At 38.1% G+C, this 16012-nt stretch overlaps 1 protein-coding gene across 12 annotated transcripts in view; it reads right to left on the bottom strand.

Annotated features, from left to right (window-relative positions):
• Window positions 1-1683: 1683 nt before the first annotated feature.
• Window positions 1684-16012, bottom strand: part of PICALM (phosphatidylinositol binding clathrin assembly protein) — a 102227-nt gene continuing 87898 nt past the window's right edge. For 11 of the 12 annotated variants that reach the window (XM_090265763.1, XM_090265766.1, XM_090265764.1 and 8 more), the window contains 2 exons: window positions 3031-3133; window positions 1684-1781 (listed from right to left, as the gene is read on the bottom strand). In XM_090265763.1, coding sequence (XP_090121889.1) covers window positions 3041-3133 — 93 coding nt within the window. In that variant the 3' untranslated portion in view covers window positions 1684-1781; window positions 3031-3040. The remainder of the gene's footprint in view (window positions 1782-3030; window positions 3134-16012) is intronic. The other variant, XM_090265770.1, reaches the window with a different exon arrangement.

Genomic DNA, 16012 nt, shown 5'->3' with positions numbered 1-16012 from the left:
TCCTCTATTATGTATTTTGAATCCTACCTACTATTCAATATGAAACATGATACAGTCAGAGGTTTCTTTGGCAGACATAATCACATGCATCAATATATCAAACTCAAAGCATTTTCTCCCTTAAACTTACCTGACTAAAGGCATCTTATCAAAAGACAAAAATGAACATTTTTTAATTTGTAGTTCAGTTTATCAGTAAGAGCCTAGAAAGTAACCGAAAGCACAAAGGTAAGACTTTCTGGAAATTAAGTTAAAACAGGAATAAACTTTGCAGTTTATTAAATCAGCAAATATAATCACCTGCATATACTTTGATTAGGAAAAAAAAAAAAGATACTGATGATAAAGAAAAAAAGAAAGAAAGAAAGAAAAGAAAAGAAAAAAAGAAAATACATCTCAGACCAGAAAAACAACAAAAGTTTTGTGGAAGCTGCATTTTATTTGAAAATCCACCCATTTTTGCTAACATACATTTTAATATTGTAAACAAAAATAGAATCTGCAGAGACAATGCAACAAGTATGCTTAAACTGATGTACAGAATTGCTTTCCTACAACAAACTTTCCTTCTTAAGGCCCCGCTCAACCCAAATGTTAAGATGTATTTACACAAAGCACCGATCAACAGTGCAGTTTATTTTGTTAACTAAACTCTTGGCTAGACATTAACTTCAAAGATATTAATTCCCCTTATTTAAAAGGTACATGATCATAACATGGCATGAGCCAAATAAAAGGTTCAAGGATTGTGTCCCCTTCCCTCCCCCCATAACACCTCCTAGAGTTTTACTGAAAAGAAGGAAAGTCTTGAAGTGAAAGCAATTCCTCACATTCATTTGGAAAGGCCCTAATGTCAAATGGAAAATAATGACATGCCAAGCACAAAGCAGTGAAGCTCCTTCTTGATGCACTAATGCTGAATTTAAATGTAGTGCTTTTCCTAGTCAGTGAACTGTTCCCTTGCAAAATCCTAGGCACAGAATTGACTATAAGGATTAATGCATTTATAATGCTTTCCTAAATCCCATAGACTGAAAATTCTTAAGTGATTCAGACCTATGGATTTGCCTTAAAATACTTAGTGCTCTGTATGTCAGCTGAAAAGCATTCTGAATCAGATCCATTCTTGTGGATAAAAATCAAACATACCATGTACACCCATACTCATTTTCATAAGGAGGTTTGATACAATATTAATGTTATGTAAATTGATAATCATAAATAAATACAAATACTTAGGGAATGTCTACTGCAAACTGAATATATATATATATTTTTTTTAAAGAAAAATTAATATTAGTTATTATTTGTGTTTGTGAGGATGGGAGAAAACAAAGATACTGCATAATTAAAAGTTATGATTTTGATCTTCGCAGAGTCCTGTTGCATTACAGTAAAGGACACAGCTCTTCTCTCCAGGCAGCTTTTCCAAGTACAAATTTCACACTTTCCAAATAAGGGCTTTTCTTGGTAGGTTACTGATTATGGGTATTAATAGAAGTTGAAAGAACTGAAGGGTTAGTCACCAAAAAGACAGATCTTAGTCTGAAATCATGGCAATTCTTGGCTTTATAAACTGCATTAATATGTTCTCATATGTTCTCCTATAGACTAGTCCCAATTTCCTTCATGGGCCTCCACTGTGTTACTGTAGCATTCTAATGGAAGAAGAGAATTTAGAGACAGCAGTTTGGATTTTGCTGGAAGTAAGTGTTTGCTGCTTGAGCACTTGTCTTTTTGGAACAATTCCATTCTCTTCCATCTAGTTACATAAACTGTATCTGAAAAGAAAAAAGAGAGAATGTAAGTTAATTCATTGCATTGTAGGATGTCTTCTCACAAGTAAAAATGTTTTGTGGCTTTTACCACTCAACTGGCTCAGAAGTGTTCATAGCATGCTTATCACAAACCTTGATTATAAAACAAAGTCAGTATCATCAGCTTATCATGTGACAGAACTCAATATTTGAAGCAAATTACAGGGTCTTCCAAGTATCTTTCTAATTACTAAAAACCAAGGGATAGAAGAAAGAAGACAAATGAATAAGTTTTCATGACAAGTTCAGAAAATCCAAGAATACAAAAATTCCATGTAACATCTCTTTCAGGAAAGCAAAATTTGAAACATTATTTCCAAATGGTATTATAAAATTAAGAGATAATTAAGGGAATAGTAATATTATGCTTATTAAATCATTTTTTTACTAAAATAAAAATCTGAAAGATCTACAAAGGAATACTTTTCAATTGGGTATCACTGTTCATTGAGATACTTCACTCATGAAATCCATTAAACTGCTCATCCAGAGAGAGTACTTAAGTAGAAGTGCTAACGAACTACTGTCAAATCAGAGGAGTACAGACTCAGGATCAAGAAGGTATAGCTACACCGGGGGCTATAGCACCAAGAAGAACAAATTACACTGTCTTCCAGCAAAAACAAGCAGTATGGATCAAATGCAGAATCCTTCTATCAAAAAGGCCCCAAGGAGTCACTTTCCCTAATTAAAATAATAACAACATAAGCTGGGTTTAAAAAAAAGTTACTATTTTTAGATGAAATGCCATACATAAAAATACAACCCTTTAAAGAAATGGTTAAAATAAATCCTTCACACCAACCCTGGCCATTATGTTAAAACTGAAGATGTTCCTATCAGACTCCAAGCTGATATTTAAAATTGTGTTCCCTGTAATTCTTTTAAAACTGACTAAAACACCCTGTTTTTAAGAGCGGTTATTTGATCTCATCCATCTGCTGTGAGCAGTGGATGCCTGTATGTAAACATGAGAGACGGTCTTTTGACTTCACACCTTCTAATTACATTACAGATGTTTTCCAAAGTTAGTTCCCCTTATATTCTATCTTGTTCTATTTTTACTCGCCACTTAAAGAATAGAGGAGGAGGAGGAAGAGAGGGAATCTAGAGTCCTTTAAAGAAACTACAGAGAAGAGCAAATGGTGCTTAATTGTTTGGTAATTTAAAAAAAAGTATTTAAGCCCCCATCTCCCCCAACAAGCAGCAATACCTAAAGTGATTTATAAGAAATCCTCCAGAGAGAGCTCTGCAAAAGGGTCCTTTCCTGAAGCTCTGTGAGGACTGTGACTGGAGGGGCTGGAGGCTGCCGACAGCTGGGGGAAAGAAGACAGAGGGAGGGAAAGAAAAAAAGAGCTCAGAATGACAGAACATGAAGGCAGAAAATGTAATGAAAGAAGAAGTGGTTTTGTTTTGTCATCTTTAATAAATATAAAGGCAGCCTTTGTAGAAAATGGAATTATTAAAACAAAAATTTCTGTCCCGTGTCAAGCTAAAGGGTATCTAATGGCAAGCATTTTTCAGAAAACAAATTCTTGTTTCTGAAATTCCAAAGGGATAAAGTCTTTTACCCAAAAAGGTTGACATAAGCTGACCCGTGGTTAAGACTTTTATTCTATGTGTGCGTGGGAGAAGGGAAGAAGCGCATAATTGTGGTGGTGTTTTTTCAATTGAGGGAAGATGGCTTCCTGTGTCCAGGCTGTCTGTCAAAAGCTGTGCAAAAGCTGACCCCAGTCTAGACCCAACACATCTAGTTGCAAAATTCCTTCCTTCCTTCTTCACAGGACATGGAAATCCTGCCCTCAGTACTCACACTCTTTGCACATTGAGTTGGCTTCTGTCTGTTGCCTAGACGTGGTGCAGCTGATGCGCATCCTCTGGGAGGGGAAAGCGACCTTAGAGGTCACCTAGTCTAACTGCCCACATACTGCCCAGAATACAGGAAATTAAATTGAAGATTTTTTGACTGTCCTTCCTGCTTGAATGTTTGCTTCATTCTTGGAATTTTCTCCTATGGTTTAATATATGGTAAACCAAGTAGAATACTTTGTTGAATTCAGTAACATGATCTTAAGTTATTCCCCCAATGAAAGACAGTTCCTGAACACCCAAGATGTTCATTTTCATGTACCTATCTCCTTCATCAAGCCTACTTTCAGAGTATTCAAACCAAACACGGCCATTTTAGTTTGAAATGAACTTTTAATAGTTTCCCCTCCCCTGCATTAAGACTGCAGTCATGTGAACACAGAGCTGTTATAAAATGAGCTGTCCTTTTTTGGGGTGTAAAATTGAGTTTTATATCAAAGTTGACTAAGTGAAAATATTCTCAATTTATACTTTAACATTCAAATCCTATAAAAAATTTCAGTCCCCTATATCTCATTGTTGGTTCAAAGTGATCTCATTACACCTTTTTTTTTTTTTTTTTTTTTTAAAGAGAAACACTATAGAGAATGAGTAGCCAATGAGTTTCTTAAACACTACATCAAAAGTATATGCAATTTACTGTTTTGGATGCCAAGACTAATTTATAAGTTTAGAAACCATCTTTCAGTTATATCAGTGGTTTACTCATTTTCTAATCCATACCTTGTTCTCAGAAATAAATGTTCAAAGACAATGGGAGAGATGATGGAAATTACAAAAGCAGCTACAAACAGGAGGACAAGACAGCATGTCTGGCTTTGGAGATTCGAATATAGAGATTAAAGTACAACTTAATTGCAAAGTCTCCTTCTCCTCTCTCTTAGCCCAACCATGGATAACCATTTAGTCAGAATGATTTCAAGTGAAGATATCATCAGTCATTGAGCTGGAGGGAGTCTAAAATTCACTGGGTTTCTCTCCAAAACAAATTTTCTTTCACTTGAAGTTAAAATAAAAACAACAAAAAACCTTGCTTATTGCAGTTATTTGGCATTCAAAATCACAAGTCTCCTATGAGAGCCACACACTAACAGGTCTTCTTAAATCACGTTTTCATGACAGCAGCAGAATGAAGACCTAGAGGAAAATGTCCTTGAAGAGTGTGATCAAAGGGAACACTTACTCATTTCAATAGATGAACATGCTGCTAGAGAAGAATCCTAGAGGCTTACAAATAATGCTGAAGAAAACGATTTTTCTTCAGAGAAAAAGTGCTAGTTTCTAACTATACTTCTACTATTCTCTTAAATTGGCAAAATAATTACACGTACATGTGTCCCACACCTAATGTAGCTAAATTAAATTAAAACATGGAAAAATGAGACTTAATATTCCTGCAATAAGTTTCAAATAATCAATATCCTCCTCAAGCAGATGTTGAGATTGTGGCCCAGACGAGTTTGGCTAACTGCACAGTGTCAAGGACAGGGCCATACAACAGCCTTTGGCCATCTGGTGCCACTGCTCCCCACCACCTGTACCAAAGCATAGGCACACCATGCACGAATGAGAAAGCTGTCAGCTCAGAGAATAAATGAGAAAAGAGAAGGAGAGGAAATACGCTGCAATAGTCTAATTAGTGCTCAAGGAAGGCAGTAAGAACAAAAGAGCACAAAAAATCAACAGGATCATGGCGCGTAAGAAGCAGCAGGATTTAAAGAGCCTGAGAAAGTCTGACACTATCAGGACTGACTCTCCTTAACTTATCATTCTTGTGAGTAAATTAAAAGAACATGTAGGGCTGTTAAGTATTAGAGAATAGGGAGTTTTTTAAAAAAGGAAAAAAAAGGAGACTTCCGGTCAAGATGGAGGCCTAGACTGACACGCTCCTTCTCCCTCCACAACTAAGAAAGAATAAAACTACTGCAAAACCAGAATAACCAGAAGTTCCAGAAAATAAACGGAAGCCCAATGTATGAAGTTACAAAGAAGTGGTGCTCATCCAGACGGGTAGGAGGGGCAAAGCTGGGGCGGAGAGGTCAAGCTGTGCTGACGGCGGCGATGGTGGCGGGACAGCAAGAAGCACAGACACCCGTATTTAAGGGGAGGCAAGAAGTGCCTAGGGAAGGCAGACCCCCATTGTCTTGGACTGTGAGTCCCGGAAGGAATGGGGACGGAGGAGGACGTTTCCGGTCTCTCAGTGGAGAGTAAACAGCAGGAATCCATCTTGGACCCCTACCCCCACACAAAACACCACAGCATGGTGAGAAGGGTCACCCAGTAGTGATGAGTGCACAGGGCTCCGCCTCCTATAGCGTAAGAGGTGGGATAGCCCCGCCCAGGAAGCAAAGGTAAACACAAAACTGTCAGGATGGCACAGATCATGATAGAGATCCCAGTGACACACCTGACCAGACAGCAAATACCTAATCTAACGAAGCAGCAGATAGGAAATCTTTGAGGCACAGTTCAGAGTTTTCGTTATAAGAATGCTTACAGACCTAACAGCAGATCTTAAACAAGACAGGAAAAGAATGAAGGCTAGTCCTGCTAAAATGAATGAAAGCACATATGAAACTAGTGGTGAGAGAAAGAAAACCAGGTATCAAATCAACAAATCGAAATATAGGGAAGGAGCAAACAGTCAAGCAGTGCAGAAAGAGGAAACGAAAAGTGAGGAAAATGAGGAGAGGCTCAGAAACTTATGGGACAGCTATAAGCAGGCCAACATCTGAATCATAGGGTTGGCAGAACGTGAAGAACAACAACTAGAAATCGAAAAATTATGTGAAAAAATAATAAAGCAGAACTTCTCTAACTAGGGGAAGGAAAGAGACTTACAGGTCCAGGAAGCACAGAGAGTTAAAAAAAAAAAAACAAAAAAAACTAGACCCAGGGAGAACCACACCAATATAATCAAAATGTCAAAAATTAAGGATAAAGAGAGAATCTTAAAAGCAGCAAGAGAGAAGAGAATTACACACAAAGGGATCCCAATAAGACTATCAGCTGATTTCTCAAAAGAAACTCTGCAGGCAAGAAGGGACTGGCAAGAAATATTCAAAGTAATGAAAAGCAAAAACCTACAACCACGATTACTCTATCCAGTGAAGTTGTCATTCAGAATAGAAGGACAGAGAAAGTGCTTCCAGGGCAAAGTAAAGCTGAACGAGTTCATCAGATCCAAACCACTGTTATATGAAATGTTAAAGGGACTTGTTTAGGAGGAAGAGGATCAAAACTATGAATATTAAAATGAAAACTGTATCACAACAACCAACAACAGAAGTTAGGGAACCGAAACAAAGGCAAACTCAGTAGGCAACGAGAGTGGAAAAAGAATTATAGGTATGGGGAACATTATAGGGGGAGGTCAGCGGGGAGAGGGAAGAGGGGAAAGGGAGTGAGATGGTGCAGAAATTAAGAAGCATAGTATGAGGGAGTGGAGTAGACAGGAAGAGATTGAGAAGAACTATATGCACAACCAATGGACATGGACTAAGTGGGGGTGGAGATGACTGGAGGGAGGGGAGTCACTGGGTGGAGGGGAACAAAGGGAAAAGAAATTGGGACACCTGTTAACAGTTTATTGTAATCAATAAAGCATATTAAAAAAAGAAAAGAAGAAGAAAAAATTGAGGACTTCCAGTCAAGATAGTGCTGTAGGTAAATGTGCTACTCACCTACCCCACAACCACACCAAAACTATAGCCATGGCTGGTGTGGTTCAGTGGATTGAGTGCCAGCCTGTGAACCCAAAGGTCACTCGTTCAATTCACAGTCAAGTCACATGCCTGGGTTGCAGGCCAGGTTCCCAGTTGGGGGTGTGCGAGAGGCAACCTATCAATGTTTCTCTCACACATTAATGTTTCTCTCCCTCTCCTTCTCCCTTCCTCCCCTTCTCTAAAATAAGTAAAATATTAAAACAAAACAAAACTATAGCTAAACTACAAAAGAATCTGGAAGTTGTCCAACTAGGGAATTAAAGAAGAAACCACATCGAGACTGGTAGGAGGGAATGGGACTGGTCCCACAGCCATGTGTCAGATAAAAATTGGGAGGGATATCTGGACTGTGAAGGGCCTCCCTGAAGAGTAAGGGGTCCCAGTCACACACTAGAACCCCCAGGCCAGGGTCTAGTGCAAGGAAAAGAAGGCCCCATAAGTTCTAGCTATAAAATCCAGCGGGGATTGATGCTGAGAGGGTTTCTGGAGCCCCAGGCAGTTCCTCTTGAAAGGCCAGCACATTAGAAAATTTCTTATCATAAATATTAAAACAACAACAACAAAGCTCTGTGTTCTTAAGTCTATTACAAATATTTTCACTTGATCTTTATAGCAAACCTATAAAGTATACAAGGTAAAAATCACCATTTTATAGATTAAGAAACCAAATCTCATCAAAGTTACACAGGCAACTTGCCCTGAAATACCAAATTAGTGAGGAGCTGGGTTTAGACTGTTGAATTGTGTACCACCCTCAAAAGACGTTATGTTGAAATCCTAACTCCCAGGTACCTATGAATGTGACTCTATTTGCAAAGATGGTCTTTACAGATGTAACAGTACCATAATTTATAAAAGAGGGAAATGCCCGTGAAGACAGACACACAGGGAGGATGTCATGTGACAGAGGCAGAGACTGAAGTGTGGCAGTTGCAAACCAAGGAACAAGAGGGGCTACCAAGAGTTGGGAGGCAAGGAAGGATCCTCCTCTAGAGGATCCAGAAGGAACATTGCCCTTGTTCAGACTTCTGACCTCACAGAACTATAAAAGAATAAATTACTGTTGTTTTAAGCCACCAAGTTTGCGGTAAACTTTGTTACTGCAGCCCTAGGACTAAAGACAGACCCAAAAGAAGTTTCACTGACTTCAAGGTTAGTGCTTTATTCCGTCTCAAAAATTTGCAATCCCAATTAATTTCAACTCAGCTAGAATTTGTGGCTATATTTAACAGACAGAAAAAAGTTAAAGTGAGAGTAGACAAACTTTTAAAAAGACTTCTCTACTAAATGTTACATAGTCTTCAACCCCTGTGCTTTCTATACACATAGTGCTCTACATGGTCACTAATGTTCATCATGAAGATTTTGTACAACTTCATAGTCACCCAAGATTTTACAAATATGACCTGGTTTTAAGGTAAGAAATTAGATTTTTACCCTTTAGAAAAAACACCCTCAGCAATAAAACTATTAAAATCGTCTTATTCTACAGGCTGACTTTATAACAACAGTGATCACCGAACGGGGCTCCTCAAATTTTTGTTTTGACTAACTCTAGTGTCCGCTGGGGACTCCAGAAGCATTCTAAGCTACAGTACAAAATCCAATTCCTCAAGTAAATCCCCTCATGGTATCTTCTGCTAGGCAAGGATGAATGAGGATAATGCCCTGCTGACAGAGCAAAAGGCCTTCACAGAAATACAGCTGTGCAGATCAGCTGACAGAAGAGGCACTGCCAACACCCACAATTAACACACCCAGAAAGCAGGGAAAAAACCCCACAAAACTAGCCTAAAAGCAAAGAAAGCCATTACTGCCTACACACAAGAAAGTCATTAAAAAGGCCATTTTTTTTTTGCAAGCCTCAAATTATTCCAATATCTAAAGCCAACAGTACCCCTATTTAGAAGGGTAAAAAGCATGCACAACAAGTCACTGTTTCCTTTCAGACACTTAACTGATGTCAGACTTACTTAAAATTGGCCATTACAAAAAAAACCAAAGCTGCTGTTTTACATTTTTAGCCTTATCCTCCATAAACAAAACTGGAAATCCTCCATAAAAAAAAAACACCCAATACCAATCAAGAAACATACAAAACTTTTAATATGCTTATTTTAAAAATAAAATGCCCAAATGCAACACTCTGTGCTTTTCATATTGCTTTTGGGAAAATAGATTGACAAGGAATCACTGAGTTTCTCATACAAGTAAGTGATAAATACATAACAAGCACAACCACCCTCCCCTGCAATTATGTTCAACATCCTCACTGCCTTACAAACATTCCTTTAAAAACATGTTACTTCATATCACAGTGACTTTCAAAAGAAAACTGAAACTATGTCGACTGTCTTCATGCTTAATAACATAAGAGCTGGACACTGCAGTGCAGAAGTTTACAAACTATTGGTCAACAATGGACACTCCAATTCATATACCAGTAAGTACCAGTAATATTTACATAAAACACAGGAAAAGAAGGTATTATAACAGTCCTCCTTCTCTCCAAGTTAATAAAGAGACACACTAATAACCTGCAACGACCAATCAAAAAGTGAGCAAACACTACCAGTCAAGATGGCAGCACAGGTAAACATAAAGCACAACCACATAAAAATCACAAACTAAAATATAGAACAACCATTATTCAGAACCATCAGAGATTGAGTTGAATGACATCTAACAACTATAGAATTAAAGAAACCACAGCCATCCAGACTGGTAGGAGGGGCGGAGACATGGAATAGACTGGTCCTGTGTCCACAGGAGGGATATCTTAGAAGCAGAGTCCCAGCCCCACACCAGGGTTCCAGTGCCAGGAAGATAAGCCCCCATAACTTCTGGCTCCAAAAACCAGTGGGGATTGAGTTGGTGAAAGAAACTGCTGGAGCCCCAAGCAGTTCCTCCTAAAGAACCCACACATGGACTCCTTACTCAGACTCACTCCTTCTGAACTCCAGCACTGGGGTGTAGCAGCTTGAAAGGCACCACTGGTAATACATGGAGGATGTGAAGTGTCTGGCATCAAGGTAAGAGCTGGGAGACAGCTCTCTCCCAGACAGAAAGGTGGGCAGAGGCCACTGTCCCTTTTCTGAGCCCTCCCCCAAGAGTCACAGAGCCAGCAGGCAGGTGCCATATTTGAGACTCCATCACCCTGGCTACTACTATTTGCTCTGTCTTGGGAGATTCCTTGAAACTCTGCCCCAACCAACTTTCCCCCACCAAAGCTGCATTTCCATATGAATGGCTGGTCTTGTATTTGTGCTTCACAACTTCTCAAATCCTATCAAATAAGCAACAGACAGTCTCAGTGAGCCCACAGCCCCTGTACCTCTTCCTAAGGGCCCCAGGCCTAGCACAAGCAGCAACCAGTCTAGATGCAAAGCTTGGCTTTCCCTGGGAATCTCCAGGTCCAGCTGATGTAGCAGCCATCTCACATTGCTTTATAGTTCAGGCAGGGTGAACGTGGGTAAAACACAGGTGGGGGCTGACCCTGGACTGCACCACACAGGAAATCCCAGAGCTTGTACACCGAGTAGACAGCTACAGATCACGTCAGAACACCACCACCGTACCCCCTACACAGCTGATCCTCCACGGGTGGCAGAAGGTGGTGGTCAGTGGTCACAGGCAGTCCTTGCAATTGATGTAAACCCCTCCCATTGATCTGCCAACAGCAATCAAGGCTCAACTCAAGAGGAGGGCGTACTCGGCCTAGATGAAGAGCTCACCTGGAATACTCAACTTGGGTGATCAGGGAGGCTGTGCCATTGGACCCTACAGGACACCTACTACATTAGGCCACGCTACCAAGACATGGAGTCATAGCAGCTCTACCTAATACATAGAGAGGCTGCCAAAATGAGGAGATAAAGAAACATGGCCCAAATGAAAGAGCAGATCAAAACTCCAGAAAAAGAACTAAACAAAATGGAGATAAGCAATTTATCAGATGCAGAGTTCAAAACACTGGTTGTAAGAATGCTCAAGGAACTCAGTGAGGACCCTAACAGCATAAAAAAGGTCCAGTCATAAAAACATACACTAATTGAAATAAAGAACAATTTACAGGGAAACATGAGTAGAGTGAATGAAGTTGAGAATCAAATCAATGATTTGGAACATAAGGAACCAAAAACAATCAATCAGAAAAACAAGAAGAAAAATGAAGCCAAAAAAACCAAGGATAGTGTAACCAGCTCCCTGGGACAATGTCAAGTCTTCCAACATTTGCATCATAGGGGTACCAGAAGGAGAAGAGAAAATACAAGAAATTGGAAATCTATTTGAAAAAATAATAAAAGGAAACTTCCCTAATTTGGTGAAGTCCTAACATGCAAGTCCAGGAAGCACAAAGAGTCCCAAACAAGATGGATGCAAAGAGACCCACACCAAGAACACATCATAATTAAAATGCCAAAGGTTAAAGATAAAGGGAGAACCTTAAAAGCAGCAAGAAAAAAACAATTACCTTCAAGGGAGTTCCCATAAGATTATTAGCTGATTTCTCAAAAGAAACTTTGCAGGCTAGAAGGGACTGGGAAGAAATATTCAAAGTCATGAAAAGCAGGGACCTACAACGAAGATGCTCTATCCAGCAAAGATATCATTTAGAATGGAAGGGCACATAAAGAGCTTCCCAGACAAGAGAAACCTAAAGGAATTTATCATCATCAAACCACTATTATATGAAATGTTAAAGGGACTTCCTTAAGAAAAAGATCAAAACTATGAACAATAATAAATGGCAATAAATACATATCTATCATCAATTGAATCTAAAAAACAAACTAAGCAAACAAGAACAACAGAGATAGAATCATAGATATGGAGAGGGTTTTGATAGTTGCCAGATGGGAGGAGATATGGGAGAATGGGTGAAGAGGTGAGGGGATTAAGAAGTACAAATAGGTAGTTACAGAATAGCCATGGAGATGTAAAGTACAGTGTAGGAAATGGGGAAGCCACAGAACTTATATGCATGACACATAGACATAAACAATGGTGGGGGATTACCTTAGGGAGTGAGGGGTGCTGGGTGGAGGGGGGCAAAGGGGGAAAAATTTGGACAACTCTAAATAGCATAATCAATAATATATAATTTTTAAAAGTGAGCAAAACTATGAAGTACAGAAGACAAAAAAAATTAACCACAGGATCTAGTATTTCCCAGGTAATCAACATCTAAGAAGATTGACTAATGTACATCTTTTTTTAAAAAAAACACAATGTTAGGCATGAAATAGAACTTAATGCCCATCTTTAAGTAACCAGTAGTCACCTAAGCCAGCACAAAAAAATGGGGACAGAAAGGGGTTGCGTGTATAAAAAGGCATAATTTCAATACTACAGTGTTGTCTATTAAATTAAAGTTGTAATAAAGGCGATTTCCTAAAAACAGAACAAACTTTCTCAATAGTAAGCACTAATGCAGCACTTACAGTAACCTAGATAATAATGTAGAACACACAACACATGGTTTGGAATGCCTCACTAAATAGTGAGAAGATAAACATATCTGGGAGGGCTGAGGTACTCTCAAAAATATTAATCGGATTTTAAGAGTAAATAAAGCAAGAGAGCAGGAGCCATAAGTTATGCCCTGGGTGAGTAATGGCTTCCAAAACACTTCAAGGAGCAGAGAAAGACTTTTGGCAATAGCTATAGAACTGGGATTTGATTTAAATATTTTACTTAAATTAATGGGATTTCATTTTACATTTACACTATCATTTACTTTATTATAACATACAAAGAGATGTCCCCTGCCCTCAAGGAATTTTGAATCCAACTGAAAAAAGAGAAAAATAATGAGAGAACAATTAAGTGGTAATTCATTAAGAAAAATTATGTTGGTTACAGCTAGCACCAAAAGGACAAAATTAATCCAAGAAACTGGCTAAGAATCATTTAAAAACTAACGTATGAGAAAATCTCACCTACTTTAAATATAGTTTAATTTTTAAATTACTAAAAATATTTAATCATGAAATCAAAGGCATCTTCATTCTTTAGGTGACAGTCATCTAATATTTTAGCTAGAGTAACTATTATCCAACAAATTAAAGCAATATTGAACGCTGCTATATTTTCTTTTTTTAAGATTTTATTTATTTATTTTTAGAGAGAGGGGAATGGAGAGAGAAGAGAAAGAGAGGAAGAGAAACATCAATGTGCGGCTGCCTCTTGCATGCCCCCAACTGGGGACCTGGCCTGCAACCCAGGCATGTGCCCTGACTGGAATCAAACTAGTGCCCCTTTGGTTTGCAGGCCAAGCTCAATCCAGGGAGCCACACCAACCAGGGCAATTTTCAATGGTTATAAGTAAGTAAAAAGAGAGATCAATGGAATAGAGTAAGATACACAATGGAACAGTTAAGTTTTTCAATCAGATTCACTTGTTTGACAAATAATGCTCAAAAACTCTCATAAGTCAGGTATTGTTCTAGGAACCAGGGACAAAGAACTAAATAAGCCACATGAAAACCCGCCTCTATAAAAGGCTTACAATCTAGTACAGGAGTCTCTGGCTAGAGTGGATGAATGGATGCACAAGCAGATGGACAGACAGATATCAGGTAGTGATAAATTCTTTAATGAAAAAGAATGCAGAAAAGGAAAAGACTTTCAGACCTCAGAAAGTGTAGGAAAGAGATGAATAAAGAACAAGTAAAGAGTAAATCCATTTTTACGACAGGGTCTTATGGAAAAGACAATAGCAGCAGAACATGGGATACTTATCAACAACTGTGAAGGCACGGGATTTGAAGAACCTGAATATTGTTTCATTATTACTCTTACTAAGACTTTGTGACATAGTTTACAGATGTAAGGAAAGCTGAGGGGACATCTTATATATTCAGTTATATTTAGTTTCACTTCCTTAGATTTTTGAATATAGAGATATACTACAAATACTACATATAGAAGGTCATTCAAGTATCTACATAATGGAGTAAATTAGAATGGCAAGGAATACAGGGAGACTTATCAAATGAACATGGGATAAAGAGGTTCAAATCCAGGTGAAGGTTATAGAATGTAAGAACGGTGGATCTAATGATAGCAGAGAAACAATTAGTGGGACTATGTGATGAGAAACATGGAGAACAAAGGGGATAGAGAAACTGAATGTAAAATTAAAAGGTTCAAGATTCTGACTTTTAAATGATTGAAATGACTGTGTAAGGAGACCAAAGCCTCTAAACCACTTCCTTGCCATTGGATTTTCTTTTCCTAGTTGTCAATTTGATTCCTTTATGTGCTTTTTTAAATCAATAATATTTAGCATTAAGTAGTCATTTCAAATTTGACTGCTCAACTAAAAACTTATTACCTTAATGTTCTCCTTCTATTCTGTTCTGGCATAAGTAATTAGGAAAGGGTATTTCTGTTATGGTTTCTTTTCATGCACATGGAAATTCTTACACTATTTTTTGGTGTTTTAGTGAAAGAGTTATGTGGATTTTAGAAGCAACAGGACATAAAACTTGGGTTAACAGCAGATGCTAGATGGTCAGCAATTTTTTAAAGGTTAGAGCTTTACTAAGATTTCTTTTTAAACCATATTAAGAAGAAGAAAAACAAAACTAATATAAAATATTTCAAGGTTAATGGTATTCTCCAAAACCGTATAGAATGTTCTTGACAACTATAGTAGTTATATCCTGAACGTGTAAATTTAGTTCATAATCTAGCAGGAAACCCAGGGGACCTGCAGAGCGACTCTGACAAAAGGAAGGCAGCACTGTGCAGCAGCCACAGAAGCGCAGTCCTGTGAGTAGAGAGGTAGTGCGGTACCAATGAGCACTGGACTGGGACCAGGGACCAGGTGCATTTCACTAGCTTTTTAGTTGAAGAACCTTTTCCAGTCTCAGTTCTCTATATTTATAAAACAAGATGGTGATAGTAGGCCCATCTACCTTACAGATTATTTTGAGAATAAGGTAAGATAATGTATGTAAAAATGCTTGGGAACTGTCAGGCAGTATTCAAACTTAAGGTAACAATATATTCTGTTTCTGAGACAGTCGCAAGAGAACACCCAGACAGGGCTGAGGGTTTATTTAGCCACACATCAGGGGAAAACTTGTGTTGTCAGCAATTCCTGATAAGTTTAAGTTCTTATCACTTAGTCTCTTACAGCAAAGAAACAATTTTTTAAATAAATGATATAGATCTGAAGTTAAAAGAACAAAGAAAAAAAGTAAAGGAAATGAGGAAGCATATAATCTCAAGAAACCATCTACATCAATACTTAGGGAAATCAACATCTTAAAAGATTGTAAAAACCGAGTTTCCTTTTTCAGTAAGTTAAGCCAATATATTAAAGTACTGCTGGTAAATGATAAAAAACTATCCACACCTATAACTCATTTTGTAAAATCAAATGCATAAAAATTAACTGACTTTATAAAAGAGTAATAACTGCATCAATTTGCCCGACTCCCAGTTATATTCACTCCTAGTAAAATACTTAACTGATTAAGGAACAAGACAAAAAGGTCGCTGTAACATAAAAAAAGAGGCATCTGGGCAAATACATGAATTGCAAAGAACATGGATTTTACCTCTTAATAAGAACTAAATTCAAAATCT

Source organism: Furipterus horrens, unplaced genomic scaffold (genome assembly GCF_987537825.1).
Source record: "Furipterus horrens unplaced genomic scaffold, mFurHor1.1.pri manual_scaffold_2, whole genome shotgun sequence".
In the NCBI taxonomy this organism is placed as follows: Eukaryota; Metazoa; Chordata; class Mammalia; order Chiroptera; family Furipteridae; genus Furipterus; species Furipterus horrens.
The sequence above is the reverse complement of the archived record's forward strand: the minus strand, read 5'-3'. Positions and strand labels throughout refer to the sequence as shown.